General features: G+C 38.9%; 1 protein-coding gene across 3 annotated transcripts in view; it reads right to left on the reverse strand.

Annotated features, from left to right (window-relative positions):
- The window catches only part of VPS39 (VPS39 subunit of HOPS complex), a 47331-nt gene that overhangs the window by 18570 nt on the left and 10485 nt on the right, over positions 1-18276 (reverse strand). For 2 of the 3 annotated variants that reach the window (XM_025473068.3, XM_025473069.2), the window contains exons 3-11: positions 16740-16804; positions 16383-16425; positions 15135-15229; positions 14097-14195; positions 13589-13681; positions 11511-11694; positions 7823-7943; positions 7594-7714; positions 174-303 (exon numbers count right to left, since the gene is read on the reverse strand). In XM_025473068.3, the coding sequence (XP_025328853.1) occupies positions 174-303; positions 7594-7714; positions 7823-7943; positions 11511-11694; positions 13589-13681; positions 14097-14195; positions 15135-15229; positions 16383-16425; positions 16740-16804 (951 nt within the window). Of the gene's footprint in view, positions 1-173; positions 304-7593; positions 7715-7822; positions 7944-11510; positions 11695-13588; positions 13682-14096; positions 14196-15134; positions 15230-16382; positions 16426-16739; positions 16805-17273; positions 17307-18276 lie in introns of all 3 variants that reach the window. The other variant, XM_025473071.3, reaches the window with a different exon arrangement.

Here is an 18276-nt window from a genome sequence, read left to right on the forward strand (position 1 = left end):
AGGACTATAAATATATAACCACTGTGGCCATCCACAGGATCCTGTGAGGCACAAGGATCAACTGAGATGAGCAGAAACTTTCCCTGGTCTCAGACATCCAGCACCATTTCTCCCATGCTTTCCAGTTTCACCTCACTCCATTAGGTCCAACCAAGGCCAAACCCATGTGTTACCTGTGCCAAGCTTAGCAAAGACCTGCATGGACTCATCAAAACGCTTCTGGCAGAAGAGGTTGAAGGCATACAAGTTCTTGATGTGATGGATCTGTTGCTGCTTTTCGCTGTCCGAATCTTCTTTCATTTCCTAGTAAGAGAGTAGGATAGGTAAGAGCTCACTCATTCAACAAATATTTATTCAGTATATACTATGTATCAGACAACATCCTGGGAGGTCCACATGCCAAAGTGTACAAGACAAGCCACATGGCATGTGCCCTCATGGACTGTCCTAACATTCTAACCACAAGACTGAGAAGAAACTATGCAATTACAAGGCAACAGAGTTTCTACAAAATACCTGAGCAGTACTCCTGAAAACTGTCAAGGTCTTGAAAATACAAGGAAAGTTAAGAAACTGTTACAGATTAAAGGACACTAAGGAAACACAACAACTAAATACAACGTAATTTCTGGATCTGAAACCGTAACAGAGAAAGGGCATTAACGGGAAAACTGGTGAAAACTGAATAAAGTCTAGAGTTTAGTTTAAAACACAAAAAAATCAAAACTAAAACAAAACCAGCGTGAGGTCAGAAGCACATGGGAGGGGTACCCAATCTAGTCTGAGTGGTGGGCCTGAGAAGGAAGCCAGGAGGAATGTGACGTGAGACACAGAGCCAAGCTGGAGTTGGCCAGAGGCCAGTCAGCTGATAGAAGGGAAGAGGGCAGCACATGTGTGATGCCCTAATGTGACAGAAGGAACATGGCATATTCAAGGAATGAAGGGCATTTAATGTAGCTGACACAGCTGTGAACAGTCCTGTTTGCAGTAAGAGCTAACTTAACATGGCTATTTATTATCTTTCTTTCTTCCTTATAACCTTTTGGTCCTCTTACATTCTTTTTAACCAATCTTTACTACATTTAATTTCTTCCTTCAAAATGTCTTTGCATTTTTTCCCTTCTTTTCTTCTCCTGTTCTGTAGCTGTCACTCTAGTCCAGACCACCATCACCACATGGCCACACCCAGTCTAAAGCCCTCTTGGTGCATTACAGGCTTTCAGAACCTGGCACAGCCTCCTTCTCTAGCTTATTCCCAGACACTCAAGCATCACTCTCCGCTCCAGTCAGGATGGTTCCAAATCATTTCCACACATTTTCACTTCTTCAACTTCCTCAGGCTCTTAATTTTCCCTGTTTTCCCACCTGATCCTGATACCACTTATTCAGCGGTCCACCTGTGGGATGCCTTGTCCAGACCACAGGGAACTATACTCTGGCTAAAATTTTGCTCCACATTTGGTCAATGGCGGAGTTTAATATGTATTCGCCCTCTCAAAGTTTCATGTATGTTTTTTGGTTTATTTATCCCAGATAGGTTCCTCAACAGCTGAGATGTTATCAACCAACCTTCTTTCATCATAGCGTGGAACATCTAGTAAGTACAAGTCTAGAAAAGAGAAGGAAAAATGGAAACCCACTTGCACCTATTCTACCGAAGATTAAACACACAACCTGCAGCAGGAAGATCCCTGTAAAGATCCAAGGCCTTCCTGTGAAGAAAATAGATATTAAAAAAGCTATGTGCTGCATGATACCCTTTAAACTTCAAAAACTAAGTAACATATTCAAACACACATATATATGTAATGACTAGCAAGAAATCAACTTTTAAAATTTATTAACTCCAGTATAATTAACATAGTGTGATATTAGTTTCAGGTGTACAATGTAGCAATTTAATTCTTCCATACAACACTCTATGCTCATCACAACATGTGCACTCCTTAGTCCTTATCACCTCTTCCCCGCATGACCCCTCCCCCTCACCTCCCCTCTGGTAACCATCAGTTTGTTCTCTACAGTTAAGAGGTCTGTTTTTTTGGTTTGCCTCTTTTGTCCTTTTGTTTCAGTTCCACGAGTGAAATCATATGTATTTGTCTTTCTCTGACTGATTTCACTGAGCTTTATATCTTCTAGTTCCATTCATGTCATTGTAAATGGCAGGATTTCATTCTTTTTTGGCTGAATATATATTCCACTGTATATATACACCACTCCTTCTTTATCCATTCATCTATCAGTAGACACTTACATTCCTTCCCTATCTTGGCTATTATAAATAATGCTGCAATAACCATAGGGGCGCATATATCTTTTTGAATTAGTGTTTTTGTATTCTCTGGGTAAACATGCCTAGTAGTAGAATTACTGGATCATATGGTAGTTCTGTTTTTAATTTTTTTAATATTTTATTTATTTATTCATGAGAGGCACAGAGAGAAAGAGAAGCAGAGACACAGGCAGAGGAAGAAGCAGGCTCCATGCAGGGAGCCCAATGTGGGACTCGATCCTGGGTCTCCAGGATCAGGCCCTGGGCTGAAGGCAGTGCTAAACCGCTGAGCAACCCGGGCTGCCCTGTTTTTAATTTTTTAAAGAACCTCCAGAGTTTTCCACAGTAACTGCACCAATTTGCATTCCGACCAACAGTTCACGATGGTTCCTTTTTCTCCACATCCTCACCAACACTTGTTGTTCCTTATGTTTTTTATTTTAGTGATTCTGACAGGTGTGAGGTAATATTTCATGGTGGTTTTGATTTGCATTTCCCTGATGATGAGTGATATTGAGCATTTTTTATGTGTCTCTTGGCAATCTGTACGTCCTCTTTGAAGAAATCTCTGTTCATGTTTTCTGCCCATTTTATAGTTGGGTGATTTGTTTTTTGGGTGCTGTGTTGTAGAAATTCTTTGTTTTGGATACTAATCCTTTACTGAATGTCATTCATATTCAATAAATTAATTCTCCCATTCTGTAGGTTGTCTGTTAGTTTTGTTGATGGTTTCCTTTGCTGCACAGGTTTTTATTTGGATGTAGTCCCAATAATTTATTTTTCCTTTTGTTTCCCTTGTCTGAAGGTACACATCTAGAAAAATATTGCCGTGGCCCATATCGGAGAATTTAATGCCTTTGTTCCCTTCTATGATTTTTATGGTTTTAGATTTCACATTTAGGGGACGCCTAGGTGGCTCAGTGGTTGAGCCTCTGCCTTTGACTCAGGTTATGATCCAAGGGTCAGGGACTGAGTCCTACATCAGGCTCCCTGCATGGAGCCTGCTTCTCCCTCTGCCTGTGTCTCTGCCTCTCTGTGTGTGTCTCTCATGAATAAATAAATAAAATCTTAAAAAAAAATTTTTCACATTTAGGTCTTCAGTCTACTTTATTTTTGTGTATGGTGTAAGAAAGCGATCCAGTTTCATTCAGCATGTTACTGTCCTGTTTTCCCAACACCTTTTGTTGAAGAGACTGTTTTTTACCCATTGTATATTTTTGCCTACTTTGTCGCAAAGTAATTGGTCATATGATCATGGTTTATTTCTAGGCTCTCTATTCAGTTTCATTGATCTATGTGTCCATTTTTGTGTATCATATTGTTTTGATTACTACAGCTTTGCAGTGTATTTTGAAATCTGGCATTGTGATACCTCTCCTCCAGCTTTGTTTTTTTGTTTACTCAAGAGTGTTTTCACTATTTGGGTCTTTTGTGGGTTACATACAAATTTTAGTACTGTTGGGTTTTGATAAGGATTGCATTGAATCTACAGATTACTTCTGGTAGTATGGACATTTTAACAATATTAATTCTTCCATTCATGAGCATGGAATATTTTTCCATTTGTGTCATTAAAGTTTTTCATCAATGTTTTCAGAGTACGGGTCTTTCACCTCCTGGGTAAGTTTATTCCTGGGTATTTTATCCTTTTTGGTGCAATTGTAAATGGGATTGTTTTCTTAATTTCTCTTTCTGCTATTTCATTGCTAGTGTATAGTAATGCAACAGATTTCTGTAGATTGATTTTGTATCCTGCAACTTTACTGAATTCATTTATTACTTGTAGTTTTTTGGTGGAGTCTTTTGGGTTCTCTATATACAGTATCATGTCATCCGCAAATAGTGATAGTTTTACTTCTTCCTTACTGATTTGGATGCCTTTTATTTCTTTTTGTGTCTGACTGCTTTGGCTAGGACGTCCAGTACTACATTGAATAAGAGTGGACAACCTTTTCTTATTCCTGACCTTTGGGGAAAGGTTCTCAGCTTTCCCCACTTAGGATGATATTAGCTATGGGTTTTTCATACATGGCCTTTATTATGTTGACGTATATTCCCTCTAAACCTTTTTTTTTTTTTTTTAATCATGATTGGATACTGTACTTTGTCAAACGTTTTTTCTGTCTATTGAACTGATCATTATGGTTCTTATCCTATCTCATATTGATGTATCACACTGACTTATTTGCAAATCAGGAAGATTTGCAACTCAGGGAGAAATCCCACCCTCACAACCCAGGAAGAAATTCCACCTGACTGTGGTGAATGATTTTTTTTTTTTTTTTAAATGTACTGTTGGATTCAGTGAGGTAGTATTTCACTGAGGATTTTTGCATCTATGTTCGTCAGGGGTATTGACCCAGGGATATTGTAGTTCTCTTTTTTTTTTTTTTGTAACATCATTATCTGGTTTTTAATATCAGAGTAATGCTGGCCTCATAGAAGGAATTGAGAAGCTTTCCTTCCTCTTCTATTTTTTGGAATAGTTTGAGGAGAATAATATTAACTTCTTGAAATGTTTGGTAGAATACATCTGTGAAGCCATCTGGTCCTGGACTTTTGTTTTCTGGAAGTTTTTTGATTACTGATTCAATTTCATTGGTGGTAATCAGTCTGTTAGAATTTTCTATTTCTTCTTGATTCACTTTTGGGAGGCTATAGTTCCTAGGAATTTATTTACATCTTCTAGGTTGTCCAATTTGTTAGTATATAATTTTTCATAATATTCTCTTATAATCCTCTTCATATTTCAGTTGTGTCAATTGTTATTTCTCCTCTTTCATTTCTAATTTTGTTTGAGTCTTCTCTTTTTTGATGAGTCTGGCAGTTTATCAATTTTGTTGATCTTTTCAAAAAATCAGCTCCTGGTTTCATTGATTTGTTCTACTTTTTTTTTTTCTTGGTTCTATTCCATTTAATTCTGCTCTAATCTTTATTATTTCATTCCTTCTGCTAGTGTGGAGTTTTGTTTGTTCTTCTTTTTCTAGCTCCTTTAGGTGTACAGTTAGGTTGTTATTTTGAGATTTTTCAGCAAGAAACACACTCTTAAAGAGCATGATAAACACAAATTTAGGAAAATGGCTGTGTCTGGAGGGGAAGCAGAAGGATGAGATGGGGAGGAACATATAGATTATATAAACTGTTTTTCTTGGGTAGGATGGTGGGTTACTGGGTATTTATTATTATCTTTTTAAAGATTTTGTTTATTTGAGAGAGAAAGTGAGAGATAGCATGAGCTGAGGGGGAGGAGCAGAGGAAGACACAGAACCAGATGCCCTGTTGAGCAGAGAGCCCAACGTGGGGTGATCCCTGGACCCTGGGGTCATGACCTGAGCTGAAGGCAGATGCTTAACCAACTGAGCCACCCAAGCACCCTGATATTTATTATTTTAAAAATGAAAATAAAGTAATTTAGGGCAATGAATGAGTGGCAAAAATAAAATAAATTAGTAAGATACTGAAATGAAATGCCTCAAGACAGAAACTATCTTTATGGCATATTAAATATGTCTAACTGTTAAGATTGGATCCAAAATGTATACATCCTACAATGGAATATCACTCAGCCATTAGAAATGACAAATACCCACCATTTGCTTCAACGTGGATGGAACTGGAGGGTATTATGCTGAGTGAAATAAGTCAATCAGAGAAGGACAAACATTATATGGTCCCATTCATTTGGGGAATATAAATAATAGTGAAAGGGAATAGAAGGGAAGGGAAAAGAAATGGGTAGGAAATATCAGAAAGGAGACAGAACATGAAGACTCCTAACTCTGGGAAACGAACTGGGGGTGGTGGAAGGGGAGGGCGGTGGGGGTGAATGGGTGACAGGCACTGAGGGGGGCACTCGACGGGATGAGCACTGGGTGTTATTCTGTATGTTGGCAAATTGAACACCAATAAAAAATAAATTTATTATTTAAAAAAAACAGGGATCCCTGGGTGGCACAGCGGTTTGGCGCCTGCCTTTGGCCCAGGGCGTGATCCTGGAGACCTGGGATCGAATCCCACGTCGGGCTCTTGGTGCATGGAGCCTGCTTCTCCCTCTGCCTGTGTCTCTGCGCCTCTCTCTCTCTCTCTGTGACTATCATAAATAAATAAAAATTAAAAAAAATAAAAATAAAAAAAAAAATAAAAAAAAATAAAAAAAACAAAAAAACAAAAAAGAAACAAACAACAACAACAACAAAAACAAAATGTATACATCCAGGCAGCCTGGGTGGCTCAGTGGTTTAGCACCGCCTTCGGCCCAGGTTGTGATCCTGGAGACCCAGGATCAGGTCCCACGTTGGGCTCCCTGCATGGAGCCTGCTTCTCCCTCTGCCTGTGTCTCTGTCTCCATCCCTCCCTCTCTCTCTCTCCCTCTCTGGTCTCTCATGAATAAATTAATAAAAAATCTTAAAAAAAAAAAAAAAAGAAAATGTATACATCCAAGATAAATGTTGCCCTTCAAAAGTATCTACCACATGTGACTATAAACACAAATTCCAAAATTTGTGACCACTGTTTTCCTTTCAGAAATAATTTACAATATACTCTAAAAACAATGCTTTTTAATATTATCTTCAAAAAAAATCTTCTCTTTTACTAAATTAGGACTGCCCAGTTTAATGTCTAGGATCAGAATGACCTTCGGTTGTTTCCTCAAAACAAATCCACTCTCTACAGACAATAATCACCACTGAGGATATTTAAAAGAGTAAGACAAGTATCAGAAGTCAGTCTCCAAGAAGTGTGCTGGCAATGAGAGAATCACCAACACAAAAGCATGGGCGCTACGAGGCTGTGCATATCCTTGCAAACATTCAAGGACAGTGACAGCCATAAATATAAGAGAGCAGCCCTACTGAATGCAGCAACTTGAGGTGATTACAGAATACCTGAAGAAGGCCTGCTTATCCAAAGACAGGGATCTACTGTTGAAAGAGATTTTAAAAAGCCCTCTAGTTGTTACATTCAATCAGACCATAGTTTTACTTTCTGATTGTTATTTTAATGCTTGCACCTTCTTTAATTTTTCAAGGCTGTAACATATTTATTAAATTATTTTATTGTTTTATAAATTCTAACAGGTCCTATTTTATAATTGGCATTCATTCTACATTTGACAGATAAGCAATCTGAAAAAGCGAAATTACTTAGAGTTAAATGGATATTTAATGGCAGAGTCAAATCCTGAATCCAGGTCCTCTAATTTTCAGCTCTGTGCTTATTTTACCAGTCCAAACTAAATATAAACAACTAAATCAAAATCACCTACTATGGGGAACAATGAAGAGGTAGACTCACAGCCAAATCTCAGAAATAACACTTACTGCGAGCTGTAGAGCCAATTCAAACTGCTTGTCCTGGAGAAGCTGTTGGATTTGGGTTGCCATGGGGACAGGAATGAGTCTCCAAACAAAATGATTGCTAGCCACATAGATTATGTTTGATCTGGAGGTAGGAATAAGAATATTAGCAAAAGAGCACAGGCTTTATGATGACTTAGGTGATTTTAAAGCTTTGCAATAATATGGCAGCTACAGTAAACAAATTCCTTACCCTCCAGAGGTAATGAAGCGGGGCCTTTGCAATTCAATGCTCTGGACCAGAAGCCTTGGCTCAAATGTTCGGATCTCCACATATCGAGGCAAAACTGCAATGATGTAGGGAGGCTGGTGCTCTGCACAAGAAAGAGAACTTTGAGTTGTAGATCTGGTCTAAGGTTTATGGACTGCTTCAGCTTCCCATTTCTAAGCTGCATTCAAATGGGATCTCCAGATAGTCTACTACTCAAATAACAAGCCAGGATCCTATGCTGTGATATCCAAAGGAAAAAAATTGTTTTGTCCAAGTGACACTAAGAGAAATCTCGTGCACAAGAAGGATGCATCCAGCTTTGGTGAGAATGACCTCATCCCACTCCTACCATCTCCTCCAAAGAGCTGAAAGCTTCTGCTCCCTTTCTCATCATAGAGAGATTAAGGCCAGCTGCAGCTGCCCTTACCAACACATCAGGGGAGAAGAAGATTATGTGATCTCTTCTTTCATTTTCTTAGAAGGGCAAGAGGAAGGCAACTTCTTTTTTCCCTAAAACGAGGCTAAAGAAAGAGTTCCACATTTCTGGCCACGGTTATTTCTGCTGGAAATTTTCACAGGGAAAAGATGCAAAACTCCACCTGAGCTTAATGGTTCACAGAGAAAGCAGCTGGCTGGCATTCTCAGCGTGGCAGTTCTCTACCACTTATATGAGGTCTCTGGAGTCTCAATCACAGAAACAGAAAGTAGAATGGTGGTCACCAAGGGCTACAGGAGGAAGAAGAGGGTTGTTAATAGATATGGAGTTTTATTGTTGCAAGATGAAAGTTCTGAAAATCTGCTGCATGACAACGTGAACATATGTAACTAATGAACTGTACCCTTAAAAATGGTAAAGATGATAGATTTTATGGTTTGTTTTTTTACCAAAATTAAAATTGAAAAAATTTTTAAATGCAAAAAAAAAAATCAGTAAAAAATGAACCACTAGATGGCATAATTATCATACAGAAATTTAACTTCAAAGAATATATTCATAGTTTCTTAGTGTGGCTAACTTGCTATGGATTTAGTTTTCTCATTTACTTTCTTTTTTCTTTCTTTCTTTCTTTCTTTCTTTCTTTCTTTCTTTCTTTCTTTCTTTCTTTCTTTCTGTTTCTCTCTTTCTCTCTTTCTTTCTTTCTCTTTTCTTTTCTTTTCTTTCTTTCTTTTTTAAAGATTTTATTTATTTATCCATGAGAGACACAGAGAGAAAGAGGCAGAGACACAGAAGTACAAGCAAGCTCCCTGCGAGGAGCCTGATGTGGGACTTGATCACGGCCCCCAGGATCATGCCCTGAGCCAAAGGCAGATGCTCAACCACTGAGCCACCTAGGTGTCCCTCTCATTCATTTTCTGACAAAAAGTTTTTCGTATTATATTTGCAATTTATACTCTAAATACAGTAAAAAAAAATTAAAGCTGGAAGGGAACTGGCCTAAGTAACAGTCCCATCACTTTGAATGCTATTGCTGTTATTAATGTTGGTATTTTTTATCTTACAAAAAAAATTTAAAAATGTTTTGTATTGATTTTTTTACTTTACTTTTTATGCTGGCCTCATTTTTAAAAGCTAGTATAATTCCCTTTAGTGTTAATTTGTATAAATATGTAAAATTTCTGTCTCCTTTAATCTGACCCACTTTAATATTAAAGGTCTAATTTAATTTAAAAAAGTAATCTTTAATAGAAAGGCTTTTGATTGTCATATCGTATCATTGTCCCATCTCCCCCACTCTTTGACAACAGAGATGGTCTGGATCTCTTTGTATCTTCAAAACTTGGCAGAGTGGGTGGTAAATAGCAGACATCTAATAAATGGAAGATAATGACAGTGATTCATCTATTCAGCAAGCATTTCCTAAATGGCTAGGTTTCAGGCCCTACTCCAAGTGGATCAAGACATGAGTCCAGAGCTCACAGAGCTCCTACGTGAGCAGAGGAGACAGATGACTCCTTGCATCCAGTGGGACAGTGTGGGTATCATGACAGAGAAACCTGAAGGGCTGTGGAAGCACCAAGGGGGAAGTGACTCATTCTGCCTGCGTGTCAAGAAGACTTCAGAGAGGAAGTGCCACTGAACAGGGCCTTGTCATATGAGTAGGACAGTGCTGGGCAAAGAAAGGAAGAGGCAAGAGCACGGGTGATGATGGCTAGGTGCAGGGGCGTCCAAGATGACTGGAGCCTAAGTGAGGTGGTCAAGTTGGGAGCAGAGTATAAAGGAAGTTTAAAATGCACACCGTTGAGGAAGTTTAGTCTTCATCCTGTCAGATGGTGGTTCTCCTAACCTGCCTAGAGAGAACACCCTGCCCTCTCCTTTCCTCAGTGTGTTAAGGCACAGATATATTTTTAAGAAACACTGCCAAAGGCACTGGGTGCTAACAACGCTTATAAAACAGGAACTCTAACACTAGGGAAACAGAAGCATACTTCAAGCATATTACACATATCTCATCACTTCTCGCACAACTCCTCTTCTGAAGGGAACACAAGGGCCCCCCAGAACACCATGAAGCTTCCCAAGAAGCTCTTAGCCTTTCAAACTTGTTAATAAACATAATCTTGAGCCTTATATCATCTTTTTTATTTATCTTCCTTCTGATCTGTTCATCTCTAGCCATCACCACAATAATTACCCTGGAATATGATGGTTTTACCAAAACACTCTCCCAGTTAGAATCTACGGGCCTCTCAGGCCTTTGCAGCCTCTAACAACCGGCCTACCCTCATTTCTCTGTAATTCAGACCACATGCTCTACCCAGGTCAATCTCTATAATGCTCCTTCACAAATTAGCATTTCCAATCACCTTTCAGACTATTTTTCTGCCTAAAATGACAGGGACTTTTCTTCAAGCCAGATCATAAACTCCCTACCCAGTCTAGTCCAATCTTACATATGTAATGAAACTTCTTACTGGCAAGCTGAACTCTCTGAACGACTGAATCTCAACCCATCTCTGAACAACTGATAAAGCAGTGCCTTGCTTTATCTCTTTATCCAAGATGTAATCCTTACCTCCCCAGCTAGAGTCCTTAAAGATGGCATGACTGCATGCTCCACTCCACAGCAGTAACGATTTTTAATATGCTCACTCTTTTGACTGAAAATAAATTGCTGCAAGAGTGGTCACACACCCTTTCAGCAGTACCACTGCTGAGAGCCTGAGGCAGGGGTAGGAGCAGAAATACCCAATGGGTAGGCCAGAGACTGCCTTTAGATGCAATCTGCACCTCCAAGCTACAGGACAACAGAAGCAATAAACATTACATCAAAAGCACCTCAATACTGGGTTACATGTATTATAGGAATAAATAAATAATTTCCACTAATTTCCAAATGTGGTCTATCTGGCAAAGGACACAATAAAACCATTACAAAGAGGCAAAATAAAAAGGAGCAAGAAGTAAAAATATATGGCAGTAGACAATCACTTCCTAAAACATGTAACTCTGTTTATATTTTTCCCTCTCTGGGACACAACCCAGCTTCCTAAAAAAAACAGAATATCCCATTTTTAATGATCTTAAACACTCATCTACTTATAAGAAGGGGAACAGAGTAAATGACACTGTAAACCACAGTCTGCTAACACTATGAATGGGATTCCATTCTGTTGAGGATGGCACACAACCCCAGGCCAAAGTGGGAAACAGCCGCTATGGTGGTCTCACCCATGGCCACTGGGATGTCTGTCCAGTTCAAGGCACATTTCTGTGTGCAGATCCCCTCCTCATTGAGCACCACGGTGAGATCATCCTGACCCACAGCCACTTTTCCATCTGCCAGAGGTGCAACTAACGGCTCCAGTTGTTTTCCTGTTGGAAAGAGCTCTTTGATGGACCCTTTTCCATCCACCTATAGGAAGACATAAAGTGAGTCAATCGACGTTCTCTCACCAGGGGCCTGAACATGAACATGGCCTGAAAAATCCAAACAAAACCCCAAATCTACAGAAGCCAATAATATTCCTAAGGAAATACTATACTGTGTTTTGTCATCACAACATAGAGCCAGGCTTCCTTTTCTTTAACACAGGAGACAAGCAACTAGCCTGGCAACTAACAATGTCAAGTGCTGGTGAGGGTGCAGAGTGACTGGGACTCTCACTCACTGCTGGTGAGAATACAAAATGGTATGGCCATTTTGTTTGTCGGCTTCTTATGAAGTTAAGTATATACTTACCATACAACCTAGTAATCCCATTCCTTAGGCACTTGCTCAAGAGAAATGAAAACTTATGTTTATGTAAAAATCTGTATGCAAATGTTGATAGCAGCTTTATTCATAATGACTAAAAAGAGGAAAAAACTTTGTCCTTCAACTGATGAACGGATAAACAAACCGTAGTACATTCATACCATGTACTACTTAGCCATAAAGAATATAATGACTTGCACAACAATACAGATGGATATCAAATTATGCCACGTGAAAGAAGCCATATTCAACAGGCTACATACTGTAGGATTCCATTTATATGATACTCTGGAAAAGGCAAAACTATAAGAGATGAAGAACAGATCAGTGATTACTAGAGGTTGGGGCACAGGAAGAGGGGTTGACTTCAAAGGGGAGCATGAAGGCATTTTCCAGGTGATGGAACTGCTCTGAATCTTGATTTTGGTGGTGGTTAGATGACTCTAAGCTATGTTAGAACTGTATAGCAAAAAGAAAGAATTTTATTGTATGATATAAATAAGTAATTTTTTAATAGCTTGGGCCTAAACCAAGATTTCCCACCCTCAAAACACTGTACCCTCATGAAGATGGTGGCAGCATTCAAGGTAGTCAGAGGAATGAGAGCCTACTGCAGCTTCTGGCTCTATATCCCCATCCCTCACAGACTTCTTTCAGCACCTACAGGTCTAGCTGCTATTCTGCTCATCAGTCAGCTGGATAGCAGTGACTCCTTTACGAGTTTGCAACTCTGATGCTGATAAAATCAGGACATCCCAATAACGTAAAAATGGAACAAATATATTAACTAGATAAATAAAGAAGAGCTAACAAGGTAGGGAGTAGGGAAGTGGGGAGAAATGGAGATGGAGAGAAAGGCTTCTAAGAGAATTGCCAACCCTGGAATATGGGAGTGATATAAAGCTAAGAAATTTGGGTTATTCTATGAAATGAATGGTATATTAACCTTTTCTACATACAGTATGCATACTGGAGGAAAACCAACATCATGGATATTTACCACATGGGTTAAGAAACAAAAGGGTCACAAAATAATGTTTAACATGCTATTTTTAGGGATTATTTCTGAGTGAAGGGATTATGGGTGACTTGTATTTCCTTTATTTTGCTTGTCTTTATTTCCTTATATTTTAATATTAACACATGTGGCTTTTGAAATTAAAAAAAATTAAAATAACTTTTAAAATAAATATGCTAAAAGCTTTTGGCATGCAGAAAACTCAAAGTCTTAAAAATACTTAAGTTAATACGAAAATTAGTTTATAATTCCTGAGCACTGAAGCCTTAAGATGGCAGCCCTAACTATCTGTTCTGATAATTAGATACATGATATGGATAATTAGTTATGTAGAGAATTGAGAGTTGATGCTGCTGGGCATCAGACATCTATTTGTAGAGATTCTGAGAAGCATAAAAAATAGCCAAACATACAAACACAAACCCTGTTATGCCAAAACGCTACTTAAGGCAGTCTCTTGACCTGTAATTCAGATGATCATGTGACCATCATCCCGAGGTAAACCTATGATATATGCAAAATAGTAAGTTTTACCCTTATTAGGTAGTAGTCTCTCTTGAAACCCACACAGATGGAGTTTTCACACCATGCCATAGACTTGGGCACATCTGGTACACTAAAGTCCCCCTGAAGAAAGAGAGCAAGAGTTCAAATGGAAAGATGTTAACAGGAAAACAACAACAACATGATTTTCCTGTCATTCTACCCCCATGCTGCAAAATCACCCTCACCCCTATCTAAACACAAGCCTACAAGCATACAGGTAGGAAACCACCTAACAAAAATTTAAGCCACCCATGAACTGGATTGTATTAGATATCCACTTTGAAATAAACCAATCCATTTAACGTTACAGAACTGTATCTCCCCTGCCTCCGAAGACCAGGAAACTCTGATGAGTGGCCATGAATAGGCTCTCATGTACCCGTGGCAGAGCCTTCATCTGGAGAGAGCTCCAGGTCAAGGTCCTGACCTTCAGTATTACTGAACAGGAAGTCTTTCAAGGTGGGAGTCAACATGGACCAGGTAACATGGACTTTACCTGCAATTCATGAAATTCCCTATCCTTCCAGAAATAGAGCTGCAGCTTCTTTTTCACGGCCACACACATCCGCAATACCTCCTCACCAGTCTCTGTGTGCTAGGAAGAGATACCCAGAGAAAATGAGATGTGTATACAATGACTCCATAACTGAGTGACAGCTAAATTAATTAGAGATTTTCTACCTTGAAATGGCTACTAATCTGAAAATCCCCTGTAATACAAAATCACACTGCCACACAAACTGAGTGGAAGAATGCCAGTTTTCTAAGATGTACGGAAGAGCACTTCTTCCCCAAGGGCTGCTAGTCAAAGCCCCAATCCCCATAAATCTCCTGGACATTCATAATTCACACAGGAAAATCCCAGGGCAGGCCTTCACTTATGTAACTGCTTACTCCTTTTGTTCTTAAATGTTTCTCACTCATGGCTGTCAATACATGCTGGTCAGGGATCAGCATGTGTCAGTGCTCACTTTCAATCCCTTAAGGAGTGAGGAGAAAAATGTCTAAGCATAAAACAGTGCAGCATCAATGTAGATCACGGATGCTAAAAAGTGATCAAAGCTGAGTAGAAGGGTAAGGCAGATTTTGAATAATGTAAGGATGATGAATTGGCAAAAATGAGAAATGTCTTTCCCAAAAAACAAAAAACACCCAATAGACAAAGAATACAATAATATGTTCAGAACAAGGTCAACTTAATGTCCTACAGCTATGTTTGTGATACTGGTTAAGCCTGGTTTTTCCTACTGATGGTTTGTCCATGGCAAGGGCTTTTACTGTGTGTTAGTTGCCTCTCGCCATACAGATGTCTGGTTCTCTAATTAGTACACACACAAGGAACCCAAATCTTTCCCCTTCAGACCACATACAAAGGGAGACATTTCTCTAATACAATCCAAAATCAAACACTTTCTTTGGAGTCTCTGCTGGGTTTGGATATCAATGTTATTCTTCCCATCTAATGGTAGGAATAATATAAGAAAGACCATATTTATTAAAACATGAAGTCAAACTTCACCTTGCCTATACTTACTTGGAGGTCACATGTGAATAGTGATGCTCCCTTTGCCTTTGAAACTGTGGTGATTTGTTGAAAGGTCAATAGGTCATGAACATAAATGTTATTTTCTGTTTGGAAGGAGGTACAACAACAGTATAAATTAGCACAATTCTCTACACACAAAAAAATAACCAACAATCAGAAGAACCAAAGGGCAAATGTTGGTTGAAGATGTATCTGCGGTTTCATTAACAAGGATTTATTCTGGTCTGTTCTCAGAATCACATTACCAAATGTTTAAGAGGTCACTTCTGTTCCTTTACATTTGGACTGGTTTATGTAGAAGAGCTCTTTCACAACCCAAGCACTCTTACACTCTGTCTTTCTCAAGTCTGGAAATTTATGATGCAATATTTGTATAAGAACTGGCTTTCAAAGCTCCTTCTATTAACAAGCATCAGTAAAAGAAAGGAAATCCTCTGTGGATTTGGTACAATCCCATGGCATGGATTTATTTTTTAGCAAAGCAAGCAAAATAGTTTCACTCAGGTCTCCTATCTAGTTTTACTCATGAAGATTTAGTTACTTTAAGAGTTTTTCTTTCCTCCTCGAAACTCAGTTTAAAATGATTCTACCTTTTGGGCTCTGGGCTGACCAGTACAAAGCATGAGGCAAGTTTCTAGTCTTCTGTTAAGAAAAGGCCTCACTGGCTACCTTCAATCAAATCTATGGCTTTTCAAACAGGGCCTGAATAGTCTGGCCTTGATCTTTCTCTCCCCTATCTGTTGCCACTCTGCCACTCTCCAACAGACATCCTAAGTCTGGCCAGACCCCAGGACCTCTGCCTAAAATGCTCTGCCTTCCTTTCTCTTCCTGTCATAATCCCTAGATGATGTTGTCCCTCCCATTACTAAGATCCACACATTTTTTATAAATTGCCATTGTAACTTATCACACTGTATCATGATTACTTTCTGTCATTTCAGTCTTCACAATCAGAACACCAATCTCAAAGACAGAAGTCCTGTCTCATTCAACTTGGTATCCCTAATGCCTGGAGCAGGAGTCAGTATCTGCTCAATGACTGAATGAATGAATTACATTCCTTGGAGAACAGAGCTCAAATTTATGAGGGATGCTGTTGCCCTTAATACTTGTGTACCATGCTGTGTCTGGTTTAGAACGAGTTTCAAGGTCTATCAATTTAACCATGAAAGAGTTAATCAGGTCATAGCTTTTATTTTTCACCAGAAGAAATACAACTGCAACCCGTTTTCTTACCTAACAAGCTGACCAGAATCTTAAACTGGGAAACCACATGGATCTAGAAAAGAACAAATCATTAGACTCAATTAACATTTCTGACAAGGCTTAACAAATGTTCATTTAAGTACAGTACTAAAAAAAGGGACTAAAGAGTCTATGCCAATGGTAGGGATCTGACTTTTATGTATGTGCAATCTCAATTTCTGCTCATTCTAGGGGATCTCAGGCACATGATGGATGGACTAAGATCCCTGCATAAATGGGAGAACAGACAGCAGAAAATTCAGAATTAATAAATAATGTCATTGAAGTTCTAGTTTTGATAGGGTCTCACAGAAGTCAAATATTCTTGTAGAGACCATCACTGCCTACCTGCTGAATCTTTTTGGAGAAGTTTTTATTGGATTTCTCTAGTGTCACTTCAAACCTGTTGCAACCTATAGAAAAGAAACAAACATGTACAGTTTCAAACACAAGGATATGTGTAAAAATAACCACAACAAAAAATGCTGCTCTACACTGCTCTCCTACATGAGTCTAAAAATTCCTGAAAGACTGGAAGCCAGAGACCTACACTGGATAGCTGTCTTTACTGAGTGCAGGAAGTTGCTTTCAACTCCAAGTTTAGAACAAGGTGTTTCATACACCTAGCAGAAAAAAATCACACCACAGTGAATACTGAAGCTGCAAGGTACCTGTGAGTCTGAAAGTCTCATCCTACAAAATAGTACTTTGGCTAAGTGTTTGTAAAAAGTTACAATCAAATAAAAGAGTCCAAGCAATGAAACCCAGCCCGAAGCATCCTTAGATCTAGACCAGCTAAATCCCAGCAGCTACCATACGTCCTGCATCATGGGGATAGAGCAAACACTCAACACTAAAGCAATTTAATGCATCTATACTTACTGCCGCTTTCAGGAGATGCTACACCTGTTAACACTGCTACAAAAAGGGAAGAAATTACATACCATAAAAATAGTGATGCCAGCCTTATGCGGATGACAAAAACATTCTGTCTCAAAGGTTACCGAAGAGTCAAAAAGAGAATAATTATCATAATAATTACAGCAGCTATCACAAACTATGTCATAACTAGGTGCTAGGTTCTGGGTTTAAAAATTTACACATATTTTCTTTTTTTTTTTTAAGATTTTATTTATTATTTATTCATAGACAGAGAGAGAGAGAGAGAGGCAGAGACACAGGCAGAGGGAGAAGCAGGCTCCATGCCGGGAGCCCGACGCGGGACTTGATCCCGGGACTCCAGGATCGCGCCCTGGGCCAAAGGCAGGCGTTAAACTGCGAAGCCACTCAGGGATTCCCCACATATTTTCTATAACCTTACAACTACCACCAAGAAGTACGTATAATTATTCCAATTTCATACTTGAGGGACCTGACAGGTCAAGCAGGTAGCAGCCAGTGAGAGACAGCCCAGAAGCAAACATGATGAACTCTCACATCTGCTTCTGCACTGAATATTTTGATAGTTTTGATTGAAGGAGAGGACAAAAATCTTCCCTCACATGGACATATAGTTGGAATACGGAGGAATATTTTTTTTTTATTTTTTCCAGAGGAATATTTTTAAAGCTTTTTCAGATAACTGTACATCATCTTTGATACTATACCAAAACTTGACAAATAGAGTTTCTTGCAATGTGAAATCTGAACCTATTAATGAAACTTTCTGTCAAATTAAAGTCAATTAGTCTTACACTTTATTTATTTATTATTTTAAAAATTTTCAGTAGGCTCCACACCCAGCATAGAGCCCAACATGGAGCCCAATATGGGGCTTGAACTCGTGCCCCTGAGATCAAGATCTGAGCTGAAATCAAGAGTCAGACACTTAACTAACTAAACCACCCAGACACCTCTTGTACTTTAAGTACAGTACTAAATGGAT

The sequence above is a fragment of the Canis lupus genome, chromosome 30 (assembly GCF_003254725.2).
Source record: "Canis lupus dingo isolate Sandy chromosome 30, ASM325472v2, whole genome shotgun sequence".
NCBI lineage: Eukaryota > Metazoa > Chordata > Mammalia > Carnivora > Canidae > Canis > Canis lupus.